This window comes from Coturnix japonica, chromosome 10, assembly GCF_001577835.2.
Source record: "Coturnix japonica isolate 7356 chromosome 10, Coturnix japonica 2.1, whole genome shotgun sequence".
In the NCBI taxonomy this organism is placed as follows: Eukaryota; Metazoa; Chordata; class Aves; order Galliformes; family Phasianidae; genus Coturnix; species Coturnix japonica.
In genome coordinates, this window is record NC_029525.1 from 16,390,533 (window position 1) to 16,410,780 (window position 20,248).

The 20,248-nt window shown below is 36.7% G+C and overlaps 1 protein-coding gene across 9 annotated transcripts in view; it reads right to left on the reverse strand.

The window, feature by feature from the left end:
• Positions 1-64: 64 nt before the first annotated feature.
• Positions 65-20,248, reverse strand: part of DENND4A (DENN domain containing 4A) — a 58,735-nt gene continuing 38,551 nt past the window's right edge. For 7 of the 9 annotated variants that reach the window (XM_015873257.2, XM_015873261.2, XM_015873263.2 and 4 more), the window contains 20 exons: positions 19,982-20,127; positions 16,890-17,023; positions 15,907-16,042; positions 15,112-15,318; positions 14,880-15,008; positions 14,479-14,623; positions 13,629-13,748; positions 12,957-13,097; positions 10,958-12,045; positions 10,204-10,414; positions 9,083-9,177; positions 8,018-8,193; positions 7,753-7,899; positions 7,216-7,426; positions 6,742-6,996; positions 6,100-6,217; positions 5,883-5,909; positions 5,226-5,388; positions 4,050-4,114; positions 65-3,823 (listed from right to left, as the gene is read on the reverse strand). In XM_015873257.2, coding sequence (XP_015728743.1) covers positions 3,687-3,823; positions 4,050-4,114; positions 5,226-5,388; positions 5,883-5,909; positions 6,100-6,217; positions 6,742-6,996; positions 7,216-7,426; positions 7,753-7,899; positions 8,018-8,193; positions 9,083-9,177; positions 10,204-10,414; positions 10,958-12,045; positions 12,957-13,097; positions 13,629-13,748; positions 14,479-14,623; positions 14,880-15,008; positions 15,112-15,318; positions 15,907-16,042; positions 16,890-17,023; positions 19,982-20,127 — 3,851 coding nt within the window. In that variant the 3' untranslated portion in view covers positions 65-3,686. The remainder of the gene's footprint in view (positions 3,824-4,049; positions 4,115-5,225; positions 5,389-5,882; positions 5,910-6,099; positions 6,218-6,741; positions 6,997-7,215; positions 7,427-7,752; positions 7,900-8,017; positions 8,194-9,082; positions 9,178-10,203; positions 10,415-10,957; positions 12,046-12,956; positions 13,098-13,628; positions 13,749-14,478; positions 14,624-14,879; positions 15,009-15,111; positions 15,319-15,906; positions 16,043-16,889; positions 17,024-19,981; positions 20,128-20,248) is intronic. The other 2 variants (XR_001557577.2, XM_015873266.2) reach the window with 2 other exon arrangements.

Here is a 20,248-nt window from a genome sequence, read left to right on the forward strand (position 1 = left end):
GTTGAGCTGCAGACACTTTTGTCATTCTAATCCAGCTAATAAAACATTAATGAAAATAACCAGAACCATTTTAAGATTTTTATTGACTCACTGTAAAACTCTTTTGGATGAGACAAAAAAAAAAATTTTAACATTGTGAACACCGACTTGCATATTTTAAAGGAACTACAAACCAAAGCAAACATACAACATACTGTATTTTTGGTAAATAAAAATTAAACATTACATATTTACAAATCTACAACCACTCATTTAAAAGTGCTGCTTGCAGACTAACAAAGTACCATTTTCAAACTGCGGTGGGATACTACCCTTCTCTATTATTACTACTTGCATCTCCCATTGTGCATATGAAGATTTCATATGCGGGAATTGCCTTTTCCTTGGGGTACAAATTGCTTAACTGGTCAGCAGAAGTCTAATCCATCAGACTGTAAGTGTGCCAACAGCAAACTGCCTCAGAATGGGAACTAGCAGTGTCAGAGGAACAGCACCATTTCTCTTCACATTTCACTGTGTCATCTCCAATACTTATTCCAGTGGAACCATAAGTAAAGCAAAATATATATTGCACTACAAATGTAAAACCTTTGTTTAAGGTTCTGTCAGAGGCGTTATTTTGTACACAAAAGGAGAAAATTCAATTCATACAAAATTTTAAATTGAAAATATGTCTCAAATATTTATCCATCTTTGCTGTATTGGAAAATATACTCAAATTGCTTTTCTAATAAAGGACAGTGAGATCTGTAAACTGCTTCAACGTTGAACTGGATGAGGCCTAAAAATTATCCACCCATGTCCTACACTTTGAACATTATCGTGATATGAATAACTTTCCACTTGAAGTATAATACTATTCCAACTACACCTTCTTATAATGTTTCTACAGCGGACTGACTTGCAACAGACTTTATAAAGCAATTCATTCTGTATAATGGTTTCACTTAATGGAATACTATGTGATACACTAATTTAAAAGCACACCCAAATAAAGCAATGCTTTGGGAGCGTCACTGAGGATGCGAGACTGTTTTAACAACGCATATACAACTCCTTTTCATGATACAGTATATACTCTTCTGATAATACTGACCGGACTGCTGATATCTGAATGAAGTGGCAAACTCGTTGGCTTTATTAATGTTAGAGACTGTTGTAAATACTTACAACTAAGCTGGGACTAGAATGGAGGATGAGGGCCAAATGACAAGTGTTGCATCTATCCCTGCGCAGGCATACGCAGTTGCAGCATAACGTCTTGTTACATGAGGGGCTGTTAGAGACAAGGCTCAGCTGCTCCTGCCAGACTGAAATAGAAAGCATGAAGCTTGCTTCATAGCTCAGTACCTCTAACACAACACAGCAGCTCTGGAAAAGCTCTTGCCTTCCTTCATGGCTTGAAGGTCCACAGTGGCTGCCCCAAGTGGTAAATGATGGGGGAGCAGAACTGCAAAAAGCTTGGAGCACTACACTGTAAACATCACAAATACATATGAATCTATATACACTACTTTTACTTGGTAAATACAGTGTAGATACTGTTCAGAGCAGAGCATACATGCACACTAACAGGTACTTATGATGAATATGTTATAAAATAATCTGGTATTTTTCACAATAGTTAAAAAGAACGAAGCAGGTACACATTTACCCTACACTGACAGAGTTTACAGTGTACCTGGGTGAAAAAGTAGCAACAGCTTGTGCATGAGGAATATTTTACAAGTGTGACAGTATGAATGAGAGCTTCACAAGCTGTTAAAATAAATTAAACATGACAAATGTTGGTAAGTGTAACATTGCCAGCTCCACACCAGGGTGGGGGAAACTTCAAAACCCAAAAACCTCAGCTGCATAGTTAGCAGCAGAATAGAGAAGAGGAATTACCCGGTGACAGTTGTATCCAGCAAGACTTCATTTACATCAAAATGCATCTTGCTATTAGCATCAGCATATACCTGCGGCTCTAAAAACTTTAAATCCTTTATCCTTAGGACAGCATCATATTACTGTTTTACAGTGGACTGGGAAGAGGTTATGCAGAGCAGTACAGTAGCACTACTCCTCATTTAAGCCTCTAAGAGGCTCACTATCTGATTTAATAGAGTAAATGTGAGCTTTAAGGTTCATCTCCTTCCTATCCAACTAAATGTGGCTGTTTTCCTATGCTTGCAAGCTAAAGAGATTTTGTAAAAAATTCCTGCTAGTAAGCAGACAGATAAAACATATAATGTAATGGAACGAGTGAGCATTAAGGAACATTACCAAAGGAACAACAAATTAAAATCAGGGGACTGCGAAGACTAAAGAAAAAGTATTTGTTAAAGCTTTGCTTGCTTTGTTTAGGGCATTTTTTACAATTCAATGGCTCTATTCCCACCTTCACATAAGACTTCTGATGTTTTCACTGTAGCCTGCTTTCCAGTGTGGAGCTGCTATGTGACTAAGAGTACAATGTTTTTTGAACATTCTCAAACAAGAAGCTAATTCAAAAGCCATGAATCCACCACAAGGACTGACATAGTGTTGTTCTTCATAGAGAAAAGAAAAACTTGTTTCGCTATGAAACAAAGACCAGACATTCAAATTACATTTTACTATTCACAATATGCCTCAATAAGTTACACTCCCAACATATTCCCTGTAGCAAGGCTGTTTTACCTACTGTAGAAAAGTTAAAAGCTTTGGATTAGCATTATGTGCTCACCATATTTAGTGTGTTTTAAACACATCCAACCAAGATACTGCATCACTGCATTTTTATGAAGAACTTGAATGCTGTCACTTATTTTGTATAACATCTGTAATGAGGTCACGTTAGCAAACGTCAACTGTTGAGATGCACTGATGACATAAAATCATCTGTAGGACTCTTCAATATGCTACAGACTCTCTCTAAGGAGCAGGAAGTGAGGGAAATGGGAGAGAAAGATGTTCCTACAGAGCATTATACAGAGATATATCAGTGTTAGTAGAGCTTTCACCATACCTTCCTGCTGGTTGCTGTGGTTATACGCTTTCCATGTGTGCATGAGAGAAATCCTGCATCTAGCGCACTGTCTAGGTGAAGGTTTACATTTTCTACTCTGCTTTAAAAACAAATCACTCTTCAAAAGTAACTGGACAAGTTACTATAAACAGCAATGTCCTGCAAAACAAATAAGCAGTGTATTGCTTATGCAGCAAGTCCATTTAAAATTCACTCCAGTAATTTAAAAAAAATAAAAAAATATCAACTTACTATAAACAATTCAAAATATGTATAATACAACTTTGTATGCTCTTCATAACATCATGAATATTCTATGTAAACAATAGATTTTGAAGAATTTACTTCGCTCACGCTAGTTTCAGTGCATTGTTTCTGTCCACCTGTCATATATATATATATATATTTTAATAAGGGAAATGTAGTATGTTGTCCTAAGTTAGAAAATTGATTTTCTTTAGAATCTTCCTTTCTATACACTGATTTGCATAAAGGGCTAGGGACAAGGAAATACCATTTGGCCCATTTCTCACTCTGTCCATTGCCACAACTGTAGATAGGCCCCATGTTTCCAAGGCCTTCTGCCGTGGTACATTCGTACATACATTCTCAAACACTGAAGACTGAGATGTTCCTTTTGACTGAAGTGGTTATTTTACACAGGTACACGTCATAGCTTTTCACCTAAGTATATTTAAAGATATGGTTCTCCAAAGATCTTTCTGCATTCCATCACTCCAGTACTTGGTGGTCTATCACAGTTATGAGTATTCTTCACTTGATTAGCTGTCAGACGATCATAGGCCATTTTATACTCTCTGTCAAAAGCATCTGCAGAAACAGAAGAACAATCCCTACATATCTAGCTTGAAACCACAATGCACACATAATGACAATTAACAGGCTTATCAGAAGTAAATAACAATAAAAAGACTTAGTATTTACCATAAAATGACATGCATGTAAAAAAAAAGTTTTCTAAAGTTGAGAAGTACATACATACATTGGATTGGCTCAGACATTATCTGTGCTTATATGAGTAATTAATAAAACTTACCTATATCAATGTTATCTCTTCCCAAGGCAACAAGAGAAAGAAACAGTATTTCTCTATACAGGCTCCTGAAATTGTGAAAAAGTTTATTTATATGCTAGTTACTATAAAAAAAAAATTAAGTATACTAAGAATAGATTGTATCATTTAAAGATAAGAATAAGCACCTTGAACATCACCCCCTATTATCACCTCCAAAATGCCAGCACTGACCTTTGGAGGGTGCTCTGTACTCCCCAGATTTGGACATTGCTTGGGTAGGTCCTTGATACAACTTGCACCAGAGGAGGGGATGTTGTAACGGACCCCAGAATGATGCACTTAGGCACTCAACGTACCAGTGATCCAACCAAAAGAGCACCAGCTCAAGAAGAAAGTATTCATCTGCCCCTGCTTCTCAATCCTCAATAGTCTTTCCTCTTAAGAGAGGAAGACAGCACTGCAATGTTATCGTAAGCTTTTGCTTTACTTTTTTTTATCCTATTCATGAAGGAATGAAGCTATGTGATTACATCACACACTTCTCTCCCCATGGCCCACAGCTTTTATCCTTGGCCAAATTCCACAAAATGTCACAGACAGGTAAGGAGTTTGCTTTTTCATGATTACATAAAAATGCAGAAAAGCACACAATTGAGTAAACACCTTGGAAAAAATCCAGCTATTGAAAAGACTGCAGTATCTTACTATAAATAAAAATCAGTAAATCCAGGCAAGAAATACAAATTCATACAGAAATAATTTTCACTAATTCCACCACTAACAAAGAAAAGGTTCCTAAATAATACAAGACTTAACCTACCCTCTCAGTTCCCCTTATTTTTGTAATGGAGAATCAAACACCCTCCACCTCCACTAAATGAATCCTTGGAGTAAATGGAGGTGAGTATTGGCTGTTTCTTTTTTTAAAGTATAACCAATACGATCTGTAAGTATATAATGTTTAGTTGCAAAATACACAAACACACACTTGCAATTTCATCTACCGTCATTCAGATGTAAGAGAAGTAAGAAGAAAAACTGAGAAGTATTTACTAGACTGATAAACTTGAAAATACTATCAGATCGCTGATAGTTTTCTTTAAAAGAAAAATAAATAAATACTGCAAATAACATTCACATTGCATTAGCCCCACTGCTGTCCCAACTTGCTCCAAAATGGTGTGTTTGAACTCTTACCTCTGCCTTTTAATATGTGGCCATTTGTTCAGTCTTTCCAATATTTGGCTCATTGGTCCATACACATCATTCATCTTAATACTCTTCACCATACTTCTCAAGAGTTCTTGATTAAAAGAATCATCATCTTTTTGCAACAAATGGACCATTGGATACTTCTGGGCTGAAAAACATTAGAAACACTGTAAGAATAAACACATGATTTGTGTAGAAATCAGAAAGGTGCTTAAAAAATGGTGGGATGCTACAGAACTGTGAAAAAAGTTGGCATGTATGTACTGAAGAACAACAAACATTCAAACAAAACACCAACATAAAAAAAAGCATATGGAAGAAAACTCAATAGCTGTAATGGGTCATGAGGCATATTTCCAGGCACGTGATCTAACAGCGGCAACAAAATTATTTGTAAGCAACTCCAAAAATAATAATAAAAAGATGAACCATCAATGTAAGTTCAGTGCATCACTGAAATACATTCCCTTTTTTCTTCCCCTCCCAATGAAGAAAAAGCCACTTGAGATAATGGTCAATGATATGAAACAGATATGCTGCAGAACTGAAGTTGTTTAAGCAGTTTACTGCTAAATATACAACCACCTTCCCCCAAAAAACATGTCACAAACTCAAAATAGTAGCACCAAACTTAACACTCACTCTCAAACAAAAGAGTGCGATTTTGACCTGTAAGACAAAAAGTAGCATCATCAAAAATCAGTCACGTATCTCGCATGAACTATATAGAGATTTTTTTTTCAAGACACTCTTTAGTTGTGCAAAATGAAAATTGATCCACAAAGACACAATTAATAAACAAAAAACACACACTAAAGAAAAGCAAACAAGAAAGACCCCCACAAGAAACAAAGCTTACTCTGAGCATTCCACAGAATATACAGAGGCTGCCTTGGATCCTGATGCAATTTCATGTTATCCCACAGCATCTGAATAAGAACATATTTACTGTCCTCTGACATACAGTTTCGGGGAATCTGAGCAGGAAAATATATACATGAAGATATTTTATTAGGAAAAAAATGACAGAACTTCCATATTTAAGATCAAATCTACAAGCTTCATTTTATTATTATTATTTTAAATTAAAACTGCAGTAAACTCAGTTTTTTCACAGGAAAAGTCAGAACTGAACAGAATGTCAGTGACATACAGCAAGTATTTTGTGCATCCTCCTACACTCCTCAAATCATAACCTCCTTCTCCTCCTACTGCTTCATTTGCCACAAAACTGCTATAAAACCCATCAGAAATGTATCTTTTTTGCAACCAAAGATCACAAACTGCAGCATGATTGCTAAGAACTGAACACTTTACCCCACCATAAGTACTGCTGAGTGCAGGTTCTGTAGTTATGCCTGTTTTCTCTCAGCTGACACACTCTTTACCAATATAGGATTGGGCAGTGTACACTGTAAGGCATGTTCCTGAGAAGTATTTCAATAGCTAATGATTTCCTATATGGGAAAACAAACATTCCTCACAAGTCTACATTCCATACCTTTGAATTTTTATTACAGTGCTCAGAAGACAATATTAATCCTGGTAAGTTGCTAGGCAAGTCCAAGCGCCTGAAGTACCATACCAAATTCCAGAAGACAATAGGATGATGATCTACAAAGTCTGCCACTGTTATTGCATGATCTCCTTCATTTTCAAGTAAGCTCTCAAGTTCTTTCCATACTACTAGTGGACTGAGGTAAGGAACCGTTATAGGATCAGGACTTGGTAAGCGCCAGTCTAGGCCCAAAGGATCCTAAGATAAGAAAGGAAAAATGCCATTAATTGGAACATAACTATCTTTTCAGTATCTTAAAAATGCTTCTGTTTTCTTAGAGTTACAAATCTTAGCTTAAGATAAAAAAAACCTACTATTTCTGGTAATTTAGGATTGTTTTCTTAATTAATACTTTTACATTTTTGGAATCTATTGCACACTTGAAACAACAACATTTAAGGTAGAAAAACTACACACTGTTGGTCCTTGCAAAGTAGCAGGCAGGCTACCAGTAGGAATGATATGGTTGATCTTCTGGTTTTCCTTCTCATCTTCTTCCAATGGACCAAAAGTACTGATACTCCTTGCTACAGGGTGACTTGTACATTCTGACCCAGAAGTATTTTGTCTTCTTCCTGAGGGGATCTGGATACTTCTGGCACAAGCATCGTCACTCTGCTTAGAATTGCTAAGGAAAAAAAAGAAAAAAAGAGATTTTAATGTTTTCCTCCGAGTGCTTAAACAGGTACTGAAACAAGCAGAAAACCTAGAAAGCCCATGCAACAGAGCTGAGTACATAATCTCACACTGCAAATTCTACCTTGCCAGCCACTGTACTCAACTACAGAGAAAGTTTTATTCCCTTTCACACTGCTAATAGATACAATACCCTAAAAGAGTTCATAAAACCTATAGAATTACAGATGTCTGAGTGAAACAGAACACCAGGCTGAACCAAAAAGAACCCAAGTAAATGTAAATGTATGTAAATACACAAAGAATGCATGGCTTTACCTATCTGAATGTATGTCCTCTTGAACAGACATTAGAGATGTAGTAAGACCAGCAGTAGCTGCAGCATTACAGGACTTTCCACTTGAATTTGAATGAAGTGATGGTAACTGCACGTTTTCTGTAGATGGACTGGACTTCAGAAAATAGCTGCAGGGAGAGAAAAAGCATTATTTAAAAAAGCCAAAAAACAAACAAAAACCCCAAAACCAGAAATGCTGACTTCAAAATTGATCATTTAAAACTGAGAAAATTCAAACATTATTACCGTCCGGGTCGTCGAAGATCTCTAATTTCTATGCTTAAAAAAGGCAGAAATAAATTGCCACAGAAAGGACACGTGGTATTGAGATTTGAATCATCTGCTGTCCAACCCGCCATGATTTCCTCATCATGAACCAAACAGTCACAAGTTCGGCATCGTGAACAGCTTGAGATAAGGACCTGCATACAGCGGATAAAGTAAGTTTGGAGAATGCAGAATTCTGTTTCAAAGCACTTAGAACTATTTCCCAAATCCTTGCCCTTGGATAAATACTGTTTGTTGATTGCAAACAAGCCACAGATTCCCTTGCTTTAGGTTGGAACCATTGGGTTTAAATGTATGTATTTCAGAACAATTATTAACTAAAATCCAAGGTTTAACAGCGGGAAGTTGACATGGAAAATGACTGGAATTAAAGCTGAAATAAATTTGGATGGATTGGTTCAACTGTAACAAACAGACTTGGATTTGGAACAATATTCATTAAATAAATATACCTAGGGGGTCAGTTGGCTCTTTTATGGCTTCCCAGAATAATTCAGATCGGGTAACTAATTTTGTAAGTATTTTTATTAACAATAATGAATTATTTGTAATCTGTTTGCAAACATAATGTTAGAACAATATTTATGCAGCTACACAAAGTATTCTTATAATACACTTCCCCGTAGTGACTGCCAATATAATAGAAAAAAGTGAAAGTGATTGGTCATTAACTCACATTCACCGAAATGAAAAGCAAACAAGTTTGTAATAGTAACAAATGAAACTATCTTCCTCAGATCTCCAGTGGGAAATAGCTAGTTATCTACTCTGTATTTCAAAATGCACAGAACTATTTAAGGCTTGTTATTTTCCACTTTTTACAAATAGCTGTGCAAGGGATTTACATGCCTAGGCCTCAACAGTACGCAGTTCTCAAACTCTTGAGAATTGAAACCTGCTTTGTTACAGAAATACTTATCTTTCAGTGAGGGTTAGTTTTAAGATTTGAACTTTTATAGAGATATAGATAGCAGTTATATTTAAAGACATATGTCTTCATTGTACTGATAAATATTCCCGTACCTCCATGGCGTAGTTCTGAAACACACTGGTACTACTGGTACTACAAGAAGATATCAACTCAGATTTGTCAGGTAAAGGAAACTTGGAAAGAGAACCTAGGAAAAAGAATGATAATAATAAAAATGCACACCAAGTATTAATTACCCAGAATACGCAACTTCAGTGAACTGCTTTTCTGGTTAAACAATTCTGCAGTTGTAAAACACGTGATGGAAGAAGCAGTAAATCAGATACGCTCAAAGAGAAAAATGCAAAGCTGGAGCATAAGGCTACCATCTGCCCAGCACCAACACCAGTGAAAATGCAAACTACCAACACAGGATTTCCACACACTCAGTTTTCTTCTTTCACAGTTCGTAGCTTGGCAACAAGGTTTACAGATTAATTCATATCCACCTTTTCTGTCTGGAAAGAAAAATAAAGAAGGGCAACAGGTGCTGCTTGTGATTGCACACCTCCCCAAGCCTCGTCTTTGTCTCACTAAATGAGCCAGGCTTTCTCCCCTCTGCCTCGGGATGTTACTAAATCTCGCCTATCATGGCAGCCTCTGCTGCTCCTCTCCAGTTTCTTCACATGACACAGAGTAGGGAGCTAAATCTGGACATGCCTTTCTGGGAGATAAGTAGAGGAATTTAAGCAGGCAGAGCTGCTTTTCATTTTGATTATGTTTAAAACAACTTTATAGACAGATCACTAAAGAAACGGATGTAAGTCTACCTATACTACATTGCAAATTAAAAGAAAACAAAACAATTACATTTGAAGCCTCTCTGATGATCAGCCTTGATGACTTCCAAAAAATCTGATGATTACAAGAACAGGGAAGAGCCTGAAAGATCTAATTTGCACAGCTGCAGCAGCAAGAAACTTGTTCAGGGTTAGAATGTCACTCTGCCAGTTATTCCATAGGAAATACCACAGACAAGGTTCCACAATAAAAATGTCTACATGTATGCATGCCCATAGATGAGTAAGAGTTCACAAGTTGAAAAAGTGCACTTTTACTACTTAAAGGATTAATGCTTAAGATGAACCCTAACAAAAAATTATGAAATCGTGAAACATTGTAAAACTGGAATATGTTCAGATCAATAAATGCAATGCAAAGAGCTGTCTCTTACCGCACTGGTCAAATTGCTTTGATGAGCCATCGTGGGAAGCTGAGCTTTCCAGGCTTGTCCTGCTGAGGCCAATTCCCTTAATTTCTGATGTAGTATTGTCCTGAGGAGAAGCGCTCTCAAAGTCATTGCAGACATCCTCATCAGTTAACGAAGTAGACTCTGAGTCCAGAGCTCCAAGCGATGAAACACTTGCACGGTCTGAATTTTGGTCCTTAGACAAGAAAATAAATTCCACTGAGAAAAGGAAAGGAAAACAAAAGTATTCCTAAAAATAAGAGTCAGTTTTATTTGTGTCAAAGTCTGAGGTGTGAATTTATCTCCTTAGAAAGTCATTCAGTTCAGACCTGTGTTCAGAACCGACATGAAACAAGGTGTTACATGAGAAGTCTTCTGTAAAGATTCTTCTAACAAAAAGACCTAATTGACAACTTGAACATTTTAATCCTACAATGTTTTCTTGTTCTTGTTATAAAAGTTACTAGCAGTTGCAGGAACATGAATACACAAGACACCATAAACAATTTAATTACTCCCAAATAGGTTTTAACCACATCAAGAAAACACAGTAGTAACACCAAGAGCAAACTGCATCTGTGCTCATTCCTAAAATTCAGGGACGAAATGACTTTCGGTTTGAGTTGGTAGCCACATAGGATTCTGGGATTAAAGATTTACAAGTTTTTCATTTATTTAAACAAATTTCATTGTTCTATTCTCCACAAAACCTAAAACAAGGAGTAATGATGAAAATTACCTTTGAGGATGCAGCATACATTGCAAATTTTGAGTACCACTTGCTAGCTTTCTCTGCAACCCCTTTTCCAGCAGAAAACATGCTACTTTTTAGAACATCAAATTTTGGTGTTAGCAGCGTATCCAAGTTGAAGGATGGGGAAGACACAAGTGGCAGTGCACCAGCTGCCTCCTGCTCCTTTGCCGGACTGTGCGGGGAATAGGCTGGCGATGACCAAAGCCTGTCTCTTGATCTGTCTTCAGCTTTTGAGTGATAACTCTTGGATTTGATAAGACTGGACGGCCTTGGGGAGTTTGGGGGAAGGCTCGACCTCCTACAAGCTTGGATTATTGTTGGGCTCTTTTTACTAGCATTTCTGTCATCAAAAGGTTTTTGCAACTCAATGCTTGGGGCACGACTTGACAAAGGGCTGCTCATGTTGTTCATATACATGACTATTTCTTCAGCTAAATCTCGGCGTGCAGATGGAGTTGAAGCACTTCTATCATCATCCTCTTCTTCATCTTCTTTCTGCTGTTCTGTCTCAGCAACCAGAAGGGACAGTGGATCAAATCCTGTTTCAACATCCGTCTTTTCCACTGGCTTTACTGGAAAGCTGCTCCTTCTTTGCAGTCTTCTAGGTTTTTCACTGGAAGTTTTCACTGTTGTAGACGTTTCAGGCTCAGCATCCAAATCTTCCAGATCAAAGATAACTGGAGACTCTGTTTTATCAGTAAAACTGCAGTCAAAAGCTGCATCTTCATCGCTTGATTCTTTCTCCAGACTTTCTCTCTTAGATCCCAAAGAAGAAGTTCTAATATTAAGAGTTTTTGGCCTCATGCTCTTCTGTAACGCACTGGATAGGATTTTGGCATCAGCTCCTAGTTTTTCAACCATTTCCCCAGGGTTTGCTTCCTGATTTGTTCTATTGATCATGAGTCCCACTAAGCCATCTCCGCTCAGGTTCCGGTTCCTGCTCTCCCATGGCATCTGCCTTACATCAGGTTCTGCTGCACTTTTATGTCTCTTTCTTAGTGATTTACTTTTTATAACTTCTGCTTCATTGGCATCTTCAAAAGTTGACGTAAATAGCAATCCTACAGAGCTCTCTGGGAAACAGATAAACACAGTACTTTATTTCCTCCTATACAAGAAAACTAAACGCTACCAAAGAAAACAAGTTTCAATGGTTACAATACTAAGAGATAGAATTTACTGTGTATCATGGTAGTGATTGAAAAGCAGAGCTCAGCAGGGTTATGACTTCTAAAATACATTAAGTTTAAAAAAAAATAAAAAAATCTCAGTACTGCTTTTCCATCAAAGGGAAAGGTGACAAAACACATTTAAAGGGAGACAAATAACATAGTTGAAGCCTCTCTAAGTGAGAGGCACCATTAAGAAAAGCCTCAGATATATTTAAGCTCATTTTCTATAGAAGCACACTGATATTAAGAGGTCCAAAAGCTACGAGCAGCAAAGGTAAATGTCAAAAATGAAACACTTTTTAACCTGATGTATTAAAGATAGAGCCAGCAACAGGACTTACTGTCAGAGAAATCTGTTGTTTTGCCAGGACAAAATTTCAAGTCCAAATGACAGTATTACAATAATCATATTTGACATTACTAGAGACTTGAAAAGTTCCTTACAACTATACTGCACAGAAACATCTTCCGCATTCTGAAGTAATTTAATAGTTGCTAGAGGTTGCAAGAAAAAAAAGCAGTAAGAAAACAAACAGCAGACTCCTGTTTTGAAAGCAGATGTTAACCAAAGCAGAAAGGGCACACAAGAAAAAGAAACCTGGAAAAAACTACTCAGACATCTCCTTGAAAAAGCACATGCAGACTCCAACCTAAACAATCTCCCGTGAACTGTACCAGCCAATGCCATTACACCAATAAAGAACTGAAAGTTATTTGGACAAAAGGCCTCAGAGATGCTATGTTCAAGTCTTATTGAAAATGAACACATAGAAACAAACCTATAGACAAATCAAAATTTCTTTCCCACTTACCAGTGCTAGCTTCTGCTGCTGTGTTGTCAATGGTACCATTGAGCCGCACTATGCTAGAAGTGGCTTTGTCATTATTAGAGTTATGATAATTGAGTTTAGGTAGGCAGTCACCACTCCCTTTTGCACTTTCCACTTCAGACACTGTGCATAGAAAAGAACAGAGATCTTTCAAATCAAAGCAACTTAGTTTAAAACTCAAGTTTCCAATGCATACTGGACACTTTATGAAAGATTAAATGGCAGCTTGTTGTATATAACCCATAATACATAGACTGATATCAACTTGGGCAAAGACAAATAACTTAGACATGATCTCACAGATCTGCCATTCACTTCTTAAGCGATTTAGAAAGAAAACAGACTGGTAAGAGAGGCTTTCCTGTCCATTATGCCTTTAAAGCAATTGTAATTTTTTGAAACACAAAAACATTATGCTGCCATTATCATCAGGCCATTCTATTACCCTTATCACTTACTGAAACTGAGAAAATACTAAATTTAGAAGTAAAACCATCAGACATAGAGAAAACTACATTTAGATAAAAGAATTTTAGGCATAAATCAGCTTTTTCGAATGCATTCAATGTACAACAATCAACTGCTCCACTTAGCTTGGCTGAAATCCCCATTTATCCAGTATGAACTAAATATCTGTATTCATAAGATACGTACAAGAACTGGAATCACTCTCTCTCTTGTCCTCTTTTTGTTCCTGTATGTCTTGAAGACAAGTTTTCCCTTGCCTGATTTCATCTTTGAATGACGTGTTGCTGCCCAAGTCTGAAAGTCCTCCTGTCGTAACAAGACAATGCCAGAATAAAGATAATTATGCTGTTAAAAAGCTTGACATTGTTAAACAGAATAAATTGAATATCCAAAGCAATTCAAAGACCTTTTATCAAGTACATTCCAATTAACAGTGAACATTTTACCACCAAAAAAAGAAAAGTGATTGAATTTCTTTTACTGTATAAACATCAAAATGATGTTCAACACGATGAAATTAAAGGGGTAATTTGTAACATTTCTTTGAAGTTCTCTACTAAAGCACTGCTCATCATTCATTCTATTGCCTTGTTTCTCTGCTTAAAATGTCACATCCTTTCAAAAACAGAGAAATCTAAACGTGGTTTCATTTTAAAGTAAAACGTTTTTTCAAAATTCATGCAAGTAGTTCTCATAGTTTTATTCTAACAAGTAAAGAACAATAAAGATTGCAGAAGCTACCACAACTATACGCACAAAGTAAGGTCAAAAGAAAAATGACCAACACCACCCAAAAAAACCACTGCAAAAATTCAAGCAATTAACTGGTAGTTCTGGACCACACTGATCAAGCATTACTAATAATCTGACTGAACATCTTCAAGATGGAAATGTATTTCACACTAACATGGTGATTCCCATTCCAGGTTGTCCTAAAGCATGAGAACCAAATAAAGCAAATGAACAAAGATGGGAAGATTGTTCCTGAAATATGACTTTCTACCAGAGAGGATATAAAAGTACAAGAATACTGTACCAGGAGGAGCTGTATGTGATGAACTTGCCGGCAGTTTTTTCAACGCTCTTTTGAACTGTGCTACTCCTAAAACAACGTTTCTGATCTTCATCCATAGGAAATAGCCACCTCGATTGCTTGAAGGCCACGTACTTTCTAATACAGCCTATTTTGGAAATATCCAAGTGAAATAAAGTAATCTTATGGAACAGTCAATTGTGAGTCATTGACTTCATTTCAAACTAGGTTACACAAGCAGTTACGAAGCAAACTTCTAAACCCAACCAGGCAAAATTAACAATTATACTTTCTTTAATTTCTTCTAGTCATGAGAAATTCATCTCAACTGAAGTTTATTTTGTTTGCTTTTATTTGCCTGGATAAAAAAAGCATTCCTCCCTTCCTCCTTCAAAAATGCTTACCTTATTGTAGTAGCCATAAGTAATGGCATTAGGGTCAACACCAGCTTTCTGCATTTCAAAAAGCACTCTTACTGCTAGCACTGGCTGACCATACTGTCCACACAGCTGCATGAGAACTCGATAGCACACCTGAAAATACACATATTTAGTATTATACTTCTATAGTCAAAACCACACTCCATTTGTTAAAACTGAGGGTTATTTCTGAAATTGTGAGGTTGACTTGTTTTACCTCATCAGGTGGATCTATTTTCTTCGTATGCATTTTTTGCAGAACATCATATGCAGTTCTCAGGGCCCTGACTTTTGAATGGCACACTTTGACATATGCGGGAAGGCAGATAAACCAAAGACCATAGCAGTGACGTAACAAACACCTGGACCACATCTGTGGTATGGATGAGTACTTCTTGGCAATTTTATGTGCAGATTTAATTTCCTGTAAAGAGTTGAAACAATTGTTTTTGTAATTACAGACATTATACAAATTTACATGTTAAAGCTAAACACTAGTCACTACAAAGCTACCATGAACAACATCTTCAATTAAGCAGCAAAGAAAACAAGAGTACACTGAGGGACACCAAAAACACTTGCTGTGCAATATTCCCCTCCTAAGTTGCAAGTTTCCAGGAGCCCCATACAATATGATGTACATCAGAACAATAAGCACAAGTTAAAATACCCAGAAAGTCCCTGCTAGTATAGCTACCTTATCAGTGAAGAATTATAGAATCATTAAGGTTGGAAAGACCACTAAAATCATCTAGCCTAACCATCAACCCATGCCTGTGACCACTGCAGAATGTGGCCCTCAGTGTCACATCTACCCTTTTCCTGAACACCTCCAGGGACAGTGACTTCACCACCTCCTAGGCAGTCTGTGCCAATACTCCACTACTCTTTCTGAATAACCAGTTAGGCTGCAGATTCTTCCAGTCAGTCTTTGCAGCCAAGTAAAAAAGAACGAGGGCTGCCACCTGATACTTTCCAAAGCAGCTCACACTGTACGAATACCTGCAAGTACCTGTTTAGTTCTTCTGAACATTGGCGATGGGCTGTTGGGACTACTGGCTTTTGAGGACAATTTGTTGTTTGGAATTGTGAGATGTCCTTCCGGTCGTTCAAATAAATCTAATTTCAATACTGGAAACCCATTATAGCTGTAAAAGAAACATCATTTAACTCATGCAAGCCAGTTCCAAAGTAAACACACTATATGACAGCAAAAGAAATGAATTATGTGGTTGCACTAGAAGCTACACATGAAATAGAAAATACAGAAGTAAAACTTCAAAAGACGCTCTTGACAAAGTAGTTTACTAAACCATCCGCATGATTTCATGAGTGTAAGCACAAAAAAAAACCCAGTCTCAACATGTTATATCAGTGTAAACAACTAAAACTGTGAACTATATTTGCTTTAATACCATTTTCTTTAATTAATGCCAAATGTATTAGTATGGATTTCAGATAATCAAAAAATCTTTGGCTTTGTCCCTAATGAGTGTCATGTGACAGAGACTGATATTGTTTCTATTTTTAATTTAATCTCTCAGTTTTATAGATTTTAAATGTTCCTCTGAATAACTGAATTAACCAATCCACAAACTCATTTGAAGTAATTTCTAAATTACTAACACCAATTTTCAGCGATTCTCTGAGATGCACCCTTCCAAAACAGTATCTGTAGACTGTACTGTTAGCAGCAGTAGCAGTAGGTGGGCAGACTGAGTCCATTAATTACCATTCTAATTTTCACAGTTGTCAATAGCTAGGACAACATAATATGAACATACAGCCACCTTCATCAGGCATTGTTGCTTCTCTGCATCACACATGAACACATACACAGTCACTGAAACTTCAAAAGAGCTGGCACATAAGGCATTTCACATTCATGTTTTTACTCAAGCAAAGTATGAAGGAACAAGCAAAATATAGAAGCTAACAATAAAAAGGAAGTTATGAGACGCTGCAAGCTAGTATCCCATCGTGTCCTTAAGTCACCTGTATTGCAGAGGGTGCTCTTCGCCATTTGGCAGATGAGGGATCTCTGGTGGTGTTATGAAAACTGTATGTTCACTCTTGTATGACTCATCCAGCTCTATTAGCCGTGTTTCCCCAGTTTTGTCCATATCTACCTGAAAAAGTTATATTAAAAGGAGGATTTGTGAGTATTAAGGTATCTTCTGCCATTACAGCTACACAATGCAAAGTTGGTATCTGCATCAAAGGACTGCACTCAAGAAGTAAGGATGCCCTGTGAAATTATACTAAGAGTAGTAAGTATACATCTGTCAACTCCAGTATCTCCTAAGTGCTGCTTCTGCTAGTGGGATGAGACATATCCCCCCACCAAAGAGTTGATACTATCAAAAACTATTTACTTCCTAGTGTACATAACGTGTTTTTTAATTCCAATACTGACAGCCCAGTGTTCACCCCAAATATCATCCCAATTTATGTTTACAGTGGAACCCACAGATGAATGTTCTTCATCCCTTTGCAACTTAGCAACAGAAGATACATGGTTTAAAAAAAAATAAATCTACAGTTCTTTCCCCACCTTCTTTGGAGAGGTGAAAATAGAGCAAACAGTTTCAGTACAATTTTAAATATTGAAATTTTGATAAACATACAAAGAGGTGCTTCTTAATTACACATTTTACTGCATGAGACAGATGGAAAGTATTAGCAAAACTAATCAACCAAGTAACAAGAACATATGGCTCATGAAAAGTAGGAATAAGTGAAATCTCACTTGGCAATCCTTCTAAAGATGTAAAAGCCATAAGTTTCAGCAGTGAAATACAATAAAGTCAGTAGCTTAAGTATATACTGAATTGAAATTGTTTGAGTTCATGGAAAAAATGAAAATCTATGAGACAATTAAGTCTACACCTCTCAGCAGACACAATGAGTAATTAAGACTCTCCTCTGCTGCTGTCTACAGGATAAAATAACATGCATAACAGGTGACTCTTCAGCTTAAAATATTCTTGTAAGTGAATTTACACAAGGCTTTGATAATATTTTAAAGGTAACTAATTTCATGGTACATAAGATTTGTCTCAACTCAGTGGTTTATAACTACCCATGAAGAAGTATCCTATCATAATTCAATCCATGACACGACTCTCAAGAATAACTTTTCACATAATGGCTCACAGAGCGAAAGGCATTACTATGTAAGTAAATATTCACTTGAATGTGGTCATTCAATTTAAGTATCTGACCACCAAGGTGGAACATCACGGCTAACTGTCTAACTCTAGAGGACTTTTTCTCTGCTATAAGCACAGTAGCAGAAATGAGATATATAAAAGAATCAGGAAAGAAGATGAAGCAAATGTATTGTTGTTCAACCAACTCTCACACAGGAACCCCTTTCCTCATGTTAATGAAAAGCTAGTTTCACAAGCAAATTCTAAAACCATGGCAAATCCTACCTACAGTATTTCCACTTCATCACACAGCGCTGGCATAGAACTAGGTGTCCCCTTAATAAATCACAGAACTCCTCACTGACAGAAATAGAAATTGGAGAAGTGTGTTATGTAAGATTTATTCTCACAGCACTGTCATGAGCATTTCTCATACTGGAAAGAAGCTGTCCACAGCATCAACTAGCAAAACGACTGGCATTAGAACAGATGAGTCTCTGCTTCAGCTGTGCAAACACCTACTTAACCTTCTCCTAAAAGGGTGAAAGCTCCAACATATTAGCTGCAAGCTTCACAGTGCCATCATCAACCTAAGCACTGCTCTTTGAGATGACCTATTTGAATTTCAAGGCAAGGTAACTTTGGCTAATATTGACACCAATAACAACGTCCTCACAAACTACTCCACAAAATGAAACTACAATCTGACACTTTATTCATTTTGAATAGAAGTCCTGTGTAACATCAGTGAGAGACAACCTGTAACACAATGAAAACTAAGAGAAGACATAGCAAGCATTATACACTGAGAGGTTTCTACCTGAACTTCAGGTTAATCAGGGTGACTAGTACGTAAGTGTTATAATTTCAATTTACAACCTCATGCTTTAGAGCTGAAGCGCACTTTTGAAAGCTACTACTACTAAAGTATTGAAACTACAGTATATGAAGAGCACCAGATAGTATTACACCATTCTTTTATATTCAGCTCAAACTTAAATTTAACCATATTCAGATTTGTTTTTCAAATGTGAACTCATTTTAGCCCTTTTGCGCTTTATTTCCTGAGAGATAACCACCTTCAGTATTAATTCCATGGAACAAACAGCAGGTGACCTACTTTGCAGGAAATCCTAGACAACATTTGCATTACCTAAACATCAGTGCCCCAGAACAGAACGCTACCTACACAAAGCCAGCAAGGAAACAAGTAGGTGTGGAATTTCTTATTGTAGTCATAATGATTTATTTCATGCTACAAGAGAAACAAACAGAAATGAAATCATAGGTTTCAGTTCTTCTGAAAACGGATGCTGTTTTTTCTGAGGATATTCAAGTGGAAACAAAAGAGTTTTGCAGATCCTCTTTAGAAATATGGTGAATTTTCAAAAATGAATATACTTTGTAGAACATTATTTCCTCATAGTACTCAACACTATGCTATCATAGACCTTCCTAATAAACACCTCAATTCATAATAATTAAAATGTAAGGCTGACTGGTATCAGCTACTGTCCTATTCATTGTCACTAGTACTGAAGTGCTGCTTGAAACATTATACATTCTAAGAAAAATAGTCGTTCATAGTTTTATATACAGAATATAATACCCCAATTAAGAACCTTGAAGTTGCTACACAGCAGTCAGAATGCTGCCCTCCTTAGGATGGGTCTGTACTTCAAAGCTAATAAATGCGAAATTTAGCAGTGCTGATTTGTTCTCACAATATCACATTTAGACTTCAGAGAATTTTAAACAAAGCCCAACAAAAGGAAAATGGAAGGCTCCAGTAACTAGGTTAAAAATGGGAGTAATAAGGAAAAGGCAGAAATAATTTTGTATTTCAGACACCTTCTGCCATGGAGTATGTCAAATAACATAACCAAAAGAACTTAAAAATCCCACACAACTACACAAATATGAAGACACACTTACTTTATCTACGCAGTCATCAAAAAATGCAAGGCTTGCATCCTTATCACTGACAAAAGAACACTCTTCAATGAAACGAATAAACATTTGAGTTTTGGTCATTAATGTATAGAACTTCTGATGTGAGCGATCTCTACTTTTGAGGAAACCTGCAGAAGAAAGTCTGAAGATGTAAGAATGCCTAAAACAAACCAGTATACATTCTACCAGAGTGCAATAGCCTTGTAATCCCTGCCACTACTATGCAGCTTCTTCCACACTTAGAATTTC